Source organism: Corvus moneduloides, chromosome 1 (genome assembly GCF_009650955.1).
Source record: "Corvus moneduloides isolate bCorMon1 chromosome 1, bCorMon1.pri, whole genome shotgun sequence".
Classification (NCBI taxonomy): Eukaryota; Metazoa; Chordata; class Aves; order Passeriformes; family Corvidae; genus Corvus; species Corvus moneduloides.
Window position 1 is genome coordinate 38,656,710 of NC_045476.1, and position 14,288 is coordinate 38,670,997.

Below are 14,288 nucleotides of genomic sequence, written 5' to 3' on the forward strand. Positions count from 1 at the left end.
GTGCTGGAGTGGGTCCAGAGAAGGGCAACAGAGCTGGGGAAGGTTCTGGAGGACAAGCCTGATAAGGAGCAGCTGGGGAGTTGGGGTTGTTCAGCCTTGAGAAAAGGAGGCTCAGGAGAGACCTTATCGCTCTCTTACAAGCACCTGAAAAGAGGCTGTAGCAAGGTGGGGATTGGTCTCTCCTCCCAAGAAACAAGAGACAGGAGAAGAGGAAATCGCCTCATGTTGTGCCAGGGAAGGTTTAGATTAGATATTAGGAGGAATATCTTCACTGAAAGGGTGGTCAAGCACTGGAACAGGCTGCCCAGGGAAATGACTGAGTTGCCATCCTGAAGGTATTTAAAGAGACATGTAGATGTGATTTAGTGGGACTTGTCAGTGTTGGGACTAACAGTTGGACTCCATGATCTTCAAGGTCTTTTACAATCTAAATGGTTCTAATATTGTAACACGTGCAATGAAAAGGCCCCCTGCTCAAGTGACTTGTTCACATTTATCTATTCTGTTACATTGGAATTGCAGAAGTTCCAGCAGTTTTGTAAAGGAGTAGAGAGACCTTGTATGTAGCTTGCTTACTCACAGTTCAACAGACAAGCCTAGGTCCAGAAAAGGGTAGACTCTGCAAGATGTTTCTCCTACTGTATCCAGAATATCTGAGGTGTTAAGAACAGATATCTCAAGACCAAAAGTGATTCTCAATCACATCTGATTTCCTACGCACTGAGGATGTAAGATTTCTAGCTATGGAATAGTTAGACTAAAAGCATGCATTTCAACATATTTTTTTACATTTACCTCAATTCCACTTTCTCTCCTAAGTTCTTCTGCATTTAATGCTGAACAACTGACAGTATGAAAAGCAAGTTCTGTAGCAGCAGGCAACAGCGGAGATTCTTTGGAAAACAAAAGGTCATCTGATGTTTCAATGGTAATGGTCTTTATCAGCATAGGATAGCCTGCATACTTGTAAGGTTTCAAATCTGAAAGAGGAAAAAAAGTCCAAGTTTATGTATATGCAGAGTCTAAGCAATTTAAGCCACCACAAAATTATCAGTAGAAGATATATCAGATATATAAGGACTAGGAGTCCAAGAAAGCCAACACCTGGGAAATCTGGAGCAAGACTGAGCAGTCAACACAATCTGACTCCTCATCACATTAGAACTGTTCAGGCTAGAAGCTAACAGAGCTTCACAGAAAACTCATTTAAGATCAAAAAGACTTATATCCAGCTCAGTAAGCCCCCAAAGCTCAGAGCCTTCCAATGATGTTTGTCTCTCTCCAGAGAAAAACAAGTATAGCTTGGTCTGTGTCTTAGGCCAGGATTGACTAACAATAACCCTATAGGGAACTTGTCCAGTTTGACACAACAATTTTAAGTTTTAAATTGTATTTTTCATTCCTGCAGAGTTCAGCAGTGCTAAAGAATAACTTCATTTTTCATATAGAGCCAACTGCAAATCAACCCGCTTAAGTCTATACCAATGCTGTCCCTAGCCCCTGACAGAACTAACAGCACTATGGCTGCATGTGAGGTTCTTAGTTTACCATTATAATGTAACACCTACGCAGACAAACACTGTTGGCTCTGCAAGCCTTGGACATGGCAGCAGCTGCCAGCCTGGGACTGTAGATGGAGCCAAGTGTTAGGGTGCTCTAGCCATCCCTCTTTCCCAATTGAGCAACGTTGCAGCACACTCACCTGAGGACTCTAACACTGATCAGAATCTCTGCAAGAATGGCTCACTGTTAACAGCCTGATGAGTGTAACCTCATGTATAACCAGCATCTTGGTGACTGAGTACTAGTGAGGATTATTCTGCAGAGATGGAGTTCTCCATACAGAGGAAGATTCAAACTGATTAGTATCGGAGCAGAGCACTTCAAAGAGCTATTTCATGCTGTTTTAAGTTTTACTGCAGAATAATTTATTTAATGGAAGAAAAAGCCCTATTTGAAGCTGTGGCAAGTCAGAAACCAGATCAACAGAGGACAGACTCAAGAAGAGAGAAGATCAAAGCTGACCAAAATGACCACTAAAGAAATGAATACAAAGCACTTAGGCAGCAGGCTTACCTTCCTTATGCCTGTTGAAGAGGATGCTTTGAGTTTTCAAGATCAAAATTATGTTTTCTGGATCTGGCCCATCTATCACCTTGGCAGACTTTGTGCATAGAAACTCATATGCTTTATTAACTTTTTCAAACATATCCTGCAAAAAAGGAGGAACAGTTGTAAGAGTTGTTAAGAACCCTCTGAACTACTGGAGCATCAGTTTAGATGCAGGTAAAATAAAGCATTTCAGGTTACAAGCAAGAGCACTAGTTTTGTTGCCTCACTGCACTTCATCAAATATTCCAAGCAACACTTGTTCATAGATCAGTTTTCTTTTGTCTCCCGAACTCTGCCCTATGCAAGAGACAAACTAAGTCAATCATACTATGACAAAAGCAGTAAGTACAGCTGGATTGTGAGAATGGGCAGAGGATGCAGTCTGTCTTTGAAAGGGAACAAACAGCTTATTTAGGTCCTGTGTAGCTCTTCAAACAAGACCATTTATGAGATGTGAGTCTGATCTGACTACACCAGTTTACTGTAGAAACCCTAAATCCTTGAATGACATTAGTTAAATTATTAATCTGTAGCATTAATCTGTGTTTTAGCATACACCTAGGGCATAGCTTTTAAAAGGAAGAAAGAAAATTTAGGTGTGCATTTCAAAACTCTTAATATATGTAATAGCTGAATTTTTCCCCATTTTATTAACACCATAAATTTGTGCTGTACATACCCTGCCTTCTGGATTCTTGTCCGGGTGATATTTTTGAGCCAGCCTGAAATAAGCTTTCCTGATCTTGCTTTCATCATTTCTACAACAAAACGAGTTCCATCAATTACACTGAATAACAAAAAACAAAAATAACCACAGCAAAGCCAGCCTGGGTTCTGACAACAGTACTAACAGTAACTGCAATTGAGTGAAAACTACAAGCTCTCCTATTTCCATTTTAAAACCCCGCTTCATCATTCCCACTAAATGGGGGAGTAATCATGTGTTCACAATAGGAAGGAATTTTAGAGGTGGAAAGTATTTTAGTATCTTTTGTACGTAATATATTAACCAGAAAGCGCACAAAATCCCTGAATATTTTAAATGAAGAACCTAAATGAGCTACAAGTGTTAAAAGTTAGTATTTCACAATTTGTAATAAATGCACTGTTCTTGAAGGATAAACCCAAACTGCTGTTGGTTTACTTCTAGAGACCTGAAGTCAGAAACCAGTGTCAAGACAGAAGGAAAAAATTCTAAGGATATAATCATTAAGAAAAAGGGCAATATATGAGAGGGAGAAGGATGATTAGAAAGAAAAGCTCCACTTTGAACATATTCAAGTTCTGCCATATTCTTTGCTCGCTATGGTTGAGTCTAAAGCTTGTACTCTAAAACAGCAGAGCTGAAAGCATTCTCTTCCCTATTTTCAGCTTATCTAAACACTTCTACAATTATTCTCTCAAACACTGTAATTGTATTTCCAAGCTTTGTTTCTTTTTAGCAAGGCAGTCTTCCACTTTGAAAGAAGAACGTGCCACACGTGACTGACCTGGTACCATTAACTCGTGCCAAGTACTGAGATAAGAAACTTCAGTTTGGTCAGTGCATGGAGTTTATATAAAGTAGTTACACAAGTTTAAATCCTGAAAACTTACTGGCCTTGTCCTCTGGGTAGGTTAAGAACTTCATAGGCATCATCTATTGACATGGTAGGTGGCTTCTTCTCCACCTCCTTCTTCCAAGCTTCTAGGGTATCTTTCAACAGTTTAACCTGAATAATTACAATTTATTAGCGTTTCATTTATGCTGACACGAGTACACAACTTCTAATAAAATGCTGTTTTATTCATGAATCCTGTACTTTATTCAAGATAAAAGCACCTTGAGATTAAAAGGACTATTTAAGAGTCACACTAGAAGATGGAGAATCACTTAAATAAGATGAAGTTCCTGTCTTGATACTGTAAAAACTGCAAAGCTGCATAAATAAAATAGCTACTTAGACAGATCTAGTCAACAGACTTGTACCAAAAATATTTCATCACTTCAGTTAAACTACTGACATTAGCTTAGTTTCTTGTGCAGCATGGACAACTAAGAACCCCAAAAGTCATGATTCCCATTTCCCTACCGTCCCCTGCCCCCCAAAAAGGTTCACTGAAAACACTCTGAAGTTTCTTGGATGCCTTATTTTGCTATTTAAGTAGTCACCACAAGAAGGATATACTTATGGGGTTGCTATATGGAAAGAACACTATGCTGCTTCAAGATAAAGTAGGGTTTAATGTACTTACCTGTGGACTAAAATTCATGATGAAGAGGTTACTTGCAACAAACCTAGCATTTGATTTCGTTAGTATCTTAGGACTTTTTGTTAACTTTTAGGACTGAAAGAGCAAGAAATAAATGAATCCTAAAATACTTCTTACTTACTGGATCTTTAATTGGCCAGTCTGGAAATCTGAATGTATCACAAAGATGTTTGAGGTAATAAATGTTACAGAACAGCTCATTTTCCAGTTGTGGATAGTTGATAACCGGGATGGGACAGTATTGGTAGAGGGCTCTTGTATTGCTTTGAAGACGAGGGGTGAAGTCAGCAAGATGAGCAGCAATCTTCTCTATCATAAGACGCCTAAAAGTTGCAAAGTTTAGTTTAACACTTGCCCAGCAGTCCTCAACCCTGACTCACTGTACAGGTGTGTTCAATGATTTCTTCTGAAAAGGTTTTCCTTAGAAGCTTCCCACATTTCAGTAGGGATTTAGAATAGGATTCTGTCCTATTCTATTACAGAGCTATATAAACACCATGAAAACTAGTTTATTAAAAACAACTGAAAGTGACATTTTGCTTTTCTCAACACCTCTTCCCTTTCTGGAAGACCCCAATATGTACTGGAATATTAGGGGTATATCACAGAGATAGGTGCTGGTAATAAAAAAGTACATATAAATGAGTAAATATAAAGCAGCACCTCACACACATCATCAAGTCTCCATTCACAAAAGTAACTTAATCAAGATGTTCATGGAAATATTCCCCCTCCCACTGACAATTCTGCTCTCCCTTGCCCTGGCTATTTTTGGTTGAAGCAGAGGGTAATGTAGGACATTGCCCTTGCAGAAGGCAAACAAGAGGAAGCCATAGAATCCAGGTATTTTCATCTTTCTTTAAGAATATGAAACATCTCTTCAACATAACCTGCAGTTCAGATTTATTTGTCCCTCTGGTAGAAAACAGTTACCTCATTTCATTGCTCCAAATTGCTTCCGGAGTGTCAAATTCTCCAAGGAATATCTCAGAAAATTTTTCTGGTTCATAGTTTTCTAAATAACACACCATTGCTTCAGGAAGAATATGTCCAAGTATACTTCTTTGAACAATATCTTGACTTTTTGTCTACAGAAAAGATCACATGGTCATCTCAAAGGTAATTGAATTCTGTCTTGCTAACTAATTTGAGACCTAAAAACTCTCCCCCTTTTCCCCTACAGTTCTTAAATTCTAGTTAAAACAGCAATAGGTAGTCTGCAAAACTATTAGGAAACAGAGGTAGTTACTGTTGCAATATACTCACTTCTTCAGACTTGAAAGCTTGTTTTGTATGAGTGTATTTCAAAAACCTAGAAGAGAAACAACAATTATTTTCTTTTTGATTGATACTTAAGTACCTTTAAATAGTAAGCAGACCAACATAGTCCAGGCTGGCAGGTACTATACATTTACTTTGAGATAAAAGAGTAATGGCAACAGTTTTATGAATTTCTGTACAAAGTTCATCCTCGTACAAAGTAAATCCTTGGGAACTCCACCAAGCCAAGCAGTCCCATGTTATAAATGTTGCCTTATGTTCATCATTTGAGTTTGAAAGTCTTCTTCCTGAAAGCTTGTTTTCTACACACACACAAAGATGTTGACAGACACACAGACAACCTCTGCACTGTTAGTTCATCACTGCAGGGATGAAACAAGATGATTTTAGACTAACTGCTGACAGTTCTATTACACCAGAGTCATCATGGAAGCATGTAATCATTTCCCAATGCATTTCACTGTAAAAGAGACTTAACTGGAACTGTAGGACAGCTTTTTATGAACTATTGCATTTAGAGGAAAAGCACTGGAATGAACTGCAATAGCCACCTGCATGTGCAGTGCATGTATCAGGCAGTACAGATGGATATAACTGTTTTAGGCTTCAATACTGAAAGAGGTTATTAGATTTTTTAAATCCTTTCAACAGCTGCCTACTATCAAAAGCTACATTAGTATATAGGTAGCCTGTGTTACTGCTCTTTAGAGCTTGTAATGGTTTATTCTTCTACAATAAAGCTTGTTGGACTGTTGTACTGTTAGAACTGTATCATCAGACATGCTCTCATTCCCTCTCTGGAAGGATGATAAGCAATTCACTTTTTAGTGACTGACTAGATCACGTGAAGGCAATTTTTCTAGAAGAAGGATTTCATGTTGGTTCTAGCAAGCCACACTCCACAGATCATGTAGAGATGTAGAGCAGCAGTCCTGAGCAATCAAGAGGTACTTTTGGCTGCTCTTTTTCCTCACCTTGCAATAGGAAGTACATTGGAACCTGTGTACATCATGATGAAGAAGAATACTCCACTCAAATAAAAGCGAGGTAACTGAGGGTTGTCTTGCATGACATGAGAGAGCAATACAGCGACTTTTTCCACAAGGATAGGATCAAAAGTCAGTAATAGCTGAAAATAAAGACAAGCATTTACATTAGCTGCAAGTAGTGCAACCTATCTAGCCAAAATTGAAGTTTTAACTAATTATTGAGACAACCCAGTAAACTTAGAGGAACTACAGTTAAAGAATACTTCAGCTTAAAAATAGCAACTGTCAATCAAAGAATATTTAAAGTTGAAAGGGACCTCTGGAGATATCTTGTCAAACCCCTCTGCCAAAAGCATGGTCTTCTAGACCTGATTGACAAAGACCATGTCCAGGTGGCTTTTCAGTATCTCCAAGGGTGGAAATATTTCTTTTTGAGATATTGTCTGAAAAGCACAAAATTTGCAACAACACCCTATGAAATGAACAACTGCTTGGTCAGAGATCTGTGCAATTTTATAGCTGTTCTTTGATGTGTCTGCCCCACTTAAAACATTCACACAAGGAAGATGATAGAGTTAGTCAAACTTTCACTCATTTAGGTACATTTTTGAAGAGTTGCTCACCTGGGTGATATGAGGAAGGCAAGTACTATCTGACAACAGCCTTTTCACTCTAGGCAGAGGTCTTATAATAGCATTATCTTGATCCCTAAAAAAATCAAGTAGTACAGCAGTAAGCACACATGCCTTTGTTCATTCTTGAAAGGGAAATTTTATTAAGCATGAGACTATTGAAGCCATATTCCTTGTCTTTTTTTGTTAATTTCAAAGTTTGTTGTTAGGCTTAGTTTAATGTCCTGCATTAAAGCAGCTTTGTTTAAGTTGAACAGAGCCTGTCTATAGCATTAGAAATCCACATAGCTTGTGCATTCATTCTTGCAATCCCTTTCACAATATTAGTATTGTCTTATTTACAAACTCTCTATTTGCCCACAGAATTAATTACTACCACGTAAAAGGCTCTTTAATAGAGTTCTTTAACGTACTACTTTCTAAGAAAAGCTTTAAGACAGAATTTATAAATTCATGTGTCTGCCAGATAAAGTTAACCCCTTCTGCTGAAAATCACTGTTTACCTGCTGGGAAAATATCCACACATGGTGATGAGCATGTTGAGGACAAGTGTGGCAAGGTCAGTCTCATTCAACACAGGCTGGCCACTGGCAAGCAAGCACCACTTCAGCTGAGGGATGACCTGTAATGGTCGCCAGCCATCCATACCTTGAGCCCAGCAGCGAGTTTTTGAAGTCAGCTTTCCATTGTTCCATAGTTCCTGCATCTATTGCAAGATAAGAGATGAATTTAGTTCATCCAACATTCAGAGTCACCTTTGCTCCTTAACACTCACACTCATGACAAGCTTTTAACTGCTGTATGGCAGACTATTACAGTGGCATGAAATTTCAACGTGTTTATAACCCTGTCACAGAATCATGAAGTAGGTATCAGATTATGTTGCAACGTTAGTTGAGGCATGGAGGAATAGGCAGTCTTACCAAAAAGGCTGTGGTTCTTGGCACAACATCAAGTCTCTTGTCTAGCTTTAATCCTTATTTAAAGAGTTACTCGGAGAACAACATTCTTTAGCATTGTTTATGGTCCCTCTCACTGTTTAAAACACACCCAGTCACCAGGACAGAAATAATTTGTCAGGTTGCGAGTCTGAAGCTGACAGGTACCTCTTGAAAGCTGTAAGGACCACTCCTTTCTTTGTCAGCATTGCCAAAGTACCATTCTTTCTCGCTCTCCCTCTTCGCATCAGGTGCTGCCTCAATCACATTGCTCTAAAAGTTGATGTTTACAAGAATAGCTTTAGCTTCACAGTGCAAATACCACATTTCTACAAGAAATGTGAAAAGTACATAGGTTTTTTTTTTAAGAATTGTCCCTTTTGCAGAGCAACATATGAGTAGTAAGAAACAAAGGCCAAGTACCTGCAAAGGGACTGTAGCTCTGCTTGTGTGAAGATGTGCCAGAGTAAGAAGATCTACAAGGATTCGGATACCATTTGAATCCATAAGGTCCTTCACATTTCTCTGTTAACAAATAAACTGAGTTACCAAAAGCATTTTCTAGATAAGCATTGCTACAATTAAGCACTGAATAGTTTTATTCAAGTAAGAAGTGACCACAAAAAAAGTCAAATCATTCTCTAAAGTGACTAGAATGGTACAATCACCACAACATCTACATGTTTCCTTCAGCTTTCTCACCAGTAAATAACAGCTACCACATTCCAGAAAGCTGTATCATTGTTCTAAAACTTCCTCAATACCTGAATTTTTGTTCAAGTTAACCCTGAAAGACTGTATTTTACACAGTCAAAAGACTGATAAAGTGCTGTTAAGTGTACATGTCCACCTTACCTTATTGAGGATCAGCTTGTTGAGGAACAAGATCAATCTGTCCCGCTCAAGCCTGTCAGTGCACTGTTGCAGCAGAAAAGAACAAGTTAGTATTTCACAGCACATAGTAGGAGTTCCCTTCAAAAGTCAACACAGCTGCACCTGCAAAGTCCCATATTATTTTCTATGCCCAGATAAAACTGCTGACTATTAAGTGTTCAGTTTCATGCACAGCTAATAAAGGTAGTTTTCTGCCACTGAGGAGCACAGGCCTTGTTGCCCTCCAACCCTATTGTTGCCCTGGATCAAACTCACTATTCTGCTAAGTCTACTATTCTGTCAAGACCATGTTTGGATTCCAAGTGAACCAGTTAAAACAAGCACAAGAGAAAAAGAGAATGCTTTTAGCCAGCAGAGAGGATCTTCAGTATTACATCCCTGGTGAGACTATCCAGGCTCAAGGCAAAATAACAAGGGACTACACTGGTTCAGTTTCACCTGCAACAGCCAAAACCCATGCTGATGCAAGGAAAGAACTCCTCCTTCAGACTGCATAGAAGTTTATTTTTGCAAGCTGAATCAGTTGTCAGACGTAACTTAAGAGATACTTAATGGGCAAAGCAGCTACCACTACAAATCTAATCCACCACATGTGCTCATCTAAAGCTATCACTTCATGAGGTCTGGGGCTGCAACTCAAAGTCAGTACTTTGAAATAACATGATATGAAACAAGGTTCTTCTCTTATAAAGCTTCTGCATTTTTCAAAAGCAAGCTAAAGTTATATCTGCATTTTGTTGGCCTTAAAGAGACTAGTTTGAAATACCTCTATGATCGGCAGTTTTTTTAGTTAAACTTCAATGAAACTGAAACAAAGGGAGATACTAACAACAGCCATTTACAGCATGGAAAAAGTATTCACATTCTGTAAACCCAAAACTTGGGTTTCACAGTAACCCAAAGGATCTGAACATATGTTGGACTAGCAGTATGTTAACTACTATATCCAGTAATTTAAAATAATTCTTACCCTTTCTAACATTCCAACAATATACTTAGTATCAGAAAATGGTCCTATTTCTTCATGACATCTTCCATAAACAATGGCCAATGCTTGCAGACATAAGCATTTCATATTCACTTTTGGGGTAAGCAAGAACCGATGGTAGAGTTCATTGAAGAATTCGTATCTAAAAAAGAGATACGATTTTAGTAAAGAAAACAAACACAGATCTTAGGAATGAGATAAGATTTTAATAATGTCTCACGATCTTTTGATTGCTCCACTCTCTTCAGTTTCATCTTCTTCCAGCAGCAGTCTTAGATAATAATCCCCTATTTTTATTTCCTCAGAAAGGCACTCATATTTTACCTGTAACACAGAACACCTTACTTAACAATATATATTGTTTCTTCTTCAGTAAGTTTTTGCTTCCATAACAATACTGAACTTGATTGCATCTAAAAACTCAACAAGGTTAGCAACCCCTCCTAAGTTGTCGGAAAACTGAAATCTGCAAGTTTTCTGTTAAAGAAACACACATCTACAAAATACAAAGCCACTGGCTATTGCTGCCTCCCCAAATAAATGAAGCCTCTCATCTCACTGAACTCTCAATTTCCAGTCTTTAACTAACTTGTTTCTAATATCAGCTGGTGTTATTAACTAAATTTGGATAATACATGATGCATTCAGTGACTCAAGTTTTAATAAGTAGTTATTCCAGTGCAAGGTATTTCACTTAATGTTACTGCAAGTATGAAACACAAGCATGACCTAATTACTAGTTATACTTGCTATTGTGCTGGATAATAAAAGCCTAGAGGCATCAGTTCACAAAACAAGAAGCTGAAGTAAAATAGCACAATAAGAACCATCATTAACTTCAGAGCAACTACATTAAATTTAACAAATGCCTCAATGCTCAGTGGTAACAAGCATTTGGCAAGCACTTCAATTAGAGGTACCTCTAACATACAACAAAAGCTACCTACAGTGGGTTTTCTTATCTATAGCTTGCAGATTACTGTCATGAGGCCACAAAGTTATCTATAGATTTGATCACAGCATACAATACAAAGACATTCCACTAACTGGTATGCTTTCAGAGGAGTCTCAAGCCACCATCCCCCTTGGCAAAATGACAGGTTCCACAGTTGATAGAAAAGCCTTTGTCACCACTATGTAGTTCAAATACTTACAGCATAGTCCAAATAACATATTCATTTAAAGTATTTAAAAGCAAATCTGTGAGACAGCAGCTGTTCAATCCAGTCCCAAAGTATCCTGGGCTGTAGCTGCAAGAACGCTACTGATACATTCCAGCAGCATAAGCCACATAGGAGTGTAGAGTACATGGGGGAAGTCTGTATTACTAAGTTTCAAATTTGTGCTTCTGATTCTGTCCCAATTTGCACAGCTAAAAAGTTGGGATAACAGACACTCTTGATGCCCACAAGTCCTGTGCCTGACCTATATCTGAAGGAAACGTTCAAAGACAAATGCCAGTGCAAGAAATACCAATCTAAACCCAGTCTTAGCTATTTACTTCAGCAAGGTAAGAAGCAACCTGTAGTTGTGTGATAGGGATAAACTGCATACATAAACTAGTTCTCTCTCATAAAGCATTAGCCTGATGTCTTGCAGTTCTTCCTGATTTGCAGAGCTGAGAAATTCCCCAAACCAAGTGTCTTCTCATTTCACTAACAGTTCTCAGCTCAAATGAAGAAAGAAATCACTAGAAAGCTGTACTCTAACAAGGATGGCAATGGGAGTATCTAAGAAATATGTTGTAGCTGAATTCAAGCATGGCCTTGCTTTACCTAAGTGTTACACATTAACTAAAACTATGTGGAACCACAACAATACTGGAGATAAGAGAACAGTACAGGAAGTGTTTATTAGCACATTAGTTGAAAACATCTTGCAAGATGTTTTGAGAAAGCCAGTAAGGACCACACTGATTGCTTTGCAGAAGTATCAAAGTTTTTTTTTTAACTTTAGGTACTGCTGTTTCTAGAATGGGATGACAGTGCCCTTCATCTATAATTTACAATGCAGCATGTTTGGCAACCCAGTATTTAACAGACATAGGATTACTGAAACATGAAGGAAAGGAAGACAAACTTGTTATCAGGAAGAAGTGACTGCTGAAACTACCCAAAACAAGTCTGATAGAACACACTCAAAAACAAGTATGGTTTATCTGATAACAGTGTAAGGACCAACTCTCGTCTTAATGCAAGAATACACCATGGGTTCTGATAAATCTTTCATCTCTACAGTGTCATTTGTTAGTTAAAGAGGCTTCTGTTTTGCACAGTGACACTGGACAGTAGTGCCTGTTCACGAAATCAAGCCTTAGCAGTTTATTCCATAACCTCAAAAGAATTCTAGCTTGCAGTCAGGGATCATCAACACAAGATTCTCTTGTGGAATAAGAGAGAGAAGTGACATTTCAAGTAGATATATTTTACAGATGCAGTTAGTCCTACAGTAGGTCATTTACCTCAAACTCCTGGTGGTTCCATGAGATAACATTAGCACTACCAAGTTCTCTGTCAATATTAAATGCTCTCATCTCAGATTCAAGAGTATCTCTCAGTTCTTCCCGTGTTTTGAAGTTCCAAATCAAGTTTGATCTAGCATGATCCTGTACAAATCTACAAAAGAATTTACATAGTTTAAACCCCTCAAAACATTATCTGAAAAGCAGACAAGACTCAGCTGGCAAGCTAGGGGAGATTGTTAGCATTAATGGACCTTAATTAGAAGGCAGAGAGCAGTGGTCTCCAGTTTGTTACTGTAATTACAGCTGTTCACTTCTATACTGTTTTCATAGCCATGGAGGCCAGCCTAGACTAAAGCACACCTGTGTGATTCCTTTGGGCTCAGTTTGCCATCTGCATGTAGTTGATGACCAGGAGACATACAAGCTATTCACTGTAAGCCAGTAAGGGCTACTAGTAAACAATAATCCAGAGCAGCAGACATGGACATACCAGCTGTGTTTTAAACCAACAACAACAACAAAAAGTAGCTCATGCAGTAAAATAGAAGTTGATGCCTTAAGTGTCACAAAACAGTCACTGGACATTCTTTAGCAGCAGTTACCACCACAGCCTTTGGATCCAAAGACTGAGAACAGTACTTTAATAGGTTTAGGAACACATGAATCCTCCTTTCATAAAACTGTATTTGACATTTAGAAACATCAAGCACTGAATCAAGCAGTTAAGTTTATGGAATTTCCCCAAGCTTGCTTACATAGTTTGTTAGCCAAGCCAAGCTTTATTAGTCCACTTAACACAATGGCTCTAGCCAAAGTGATTTATCTTTTTCAGATGGAAGGCCCTCCCTTGTAAACTTTGACAGCTGTAAGAACTCACAGGTAAGCAAGTTGCATTTAGGATCTGTGGCACTGTTTGAAATCCAGGATCCATGTGCTTTCTCTTGCCCTGCTTTAAGCTCATTTCCAATTCAAGTTACAACATCTTGAATAACTTACAGGTTGACGAACCAACAAACTACAATGCTTTCCAGTGCTACTTCACTTGGCCTTCAATATCATGCAGATTTGCACCTGCAGTTTATTTGCTCTTCCTTTTGGTTCAAGGGGAAAAATTATGTAGTTCAATAATATTTCAGAAGCTTTCTAAATTCTTCATTTTCCTAAACACAAGTGGAATCCTTAAGTATAGCTTAGGGCGGTTTTAGTAAGTAGCTGTTACAAAACACTTGCACTGTTTCAAGGTAGGCAGAAATTGGAAAAGTTACAGCAACTCAGAAGATATTAACAAAAATATCCAGCCAGGTAATAACTTGGATCTGAGACCACCATATTAACTTCAGTATTTTCACCTGTAATAGAAGAGATCCCAATTTGCTTCTATTTTTATTCTTTGGCGTCGTTTCCTTAATATCACTGGTTTTTGAATAATGTTCTGCAAAAGAACCAAATTTCACAAGTTAGTTGAAGCAGGTACCTCCCATTTTCCCCTTTTAAAATAAAAAGCTGCGTTTTTTACACTCCTTCAAAAGGAGTTAAGCGTCATTACTACTCATACTAAGTTAAGCCTCATTAATAACGTCTCCTTTTCTAGCCAGTAGCAGCAACAGACTTTCACAACTGTTATTTGCACCAAGTTAAATCATGCCAGAGAAACTTTCAGCTGTTGGACAAATCATTCATTTAGAAGCAAGTTATCCCTGAGAAAAGCTTAGTTCCCACCACCATAAGCATTGATCA

General features: G+C 38.3%; 1 protein-coding gene across 3 annotated transcripts in view; it reads right to left on the reverse strand.

The window, feature by feature from the left end:
- The window catches only part of DNAJC13 (DnaJ heat shock protein family (Hsp40) member C13), a 57,737-nt gene that overhangs the window by 17,452 nt on the left and 25,997 nt on the right, over window positions 1-14,288 (reverse strand). For all 3 annotated transcript variants that reach the window (XR_004239687.1, XM_032106524.1, XM_032106515.1), the window contains 17 exons: window positions 13,901-13,983; window positions 12,549-12,702; window positions 10,308-10,411; window positions 10,070-10,229; window positions 9,061-9,123; window positions 8,629-8,730; window positions 8,374-8,478; window positions 7,771-7,973; window positions 7,259-7,343; window positions 6,621-6,775; window positions 5,632-5,677; window positions 5,299-5,453; window positions 4,487-4,688; window positions 3,709-3,824; window positions 2,792-2,870; window positions 2,077-2,212; window positions 796-980 (listed from right to left, as the gene is read on the reverse strand). Coding sequence is in view for 2 of the 3 variants with exons in the window: in XM_032106524.1 (XP_031962415.1) it covers window positions 796-980; window positions 2,077-2,212; window positions 2,792-2,870; window positions 3,709-3,824; window positions 4,487-4,688; window positions 5,299-5,453; window positions 5,632-5,677; window positions 6,621-6,775; window positions 7,259-7,343; window positions 7,771-7,973; window positions 8,374-8,478; window positions 8,629-8,730; window positions 9,061-9,123; window positions 10,070-10,229; window positions 10,308-10,411; window positions 12,549-12,702; window positions 13,901-13,983 (2,133 nt within the window). In the remaining variant the exon portion in view is untranslated. The remainder of the gene's footprint in view (window positions 1-795; window positions 981-2,076; window positions 2,213-2,791; window positions 2,871-3,708; window positions 3,825-4,486; window positions 4,689-5,298; window positions 5,454-5,631; window positions 5,678-6,620; window positions 6,776-7,258; window positions 7,344-7,770; window positions 7,974-8,373; window positions 8,479-8,628; window positions 8,731-9,060; window positions 9,124-10,069; window positions 10,230-10,307; window positions 10,412-12,548; window positions 12,703-13,900; window positions 13,984-14,288) is intronic.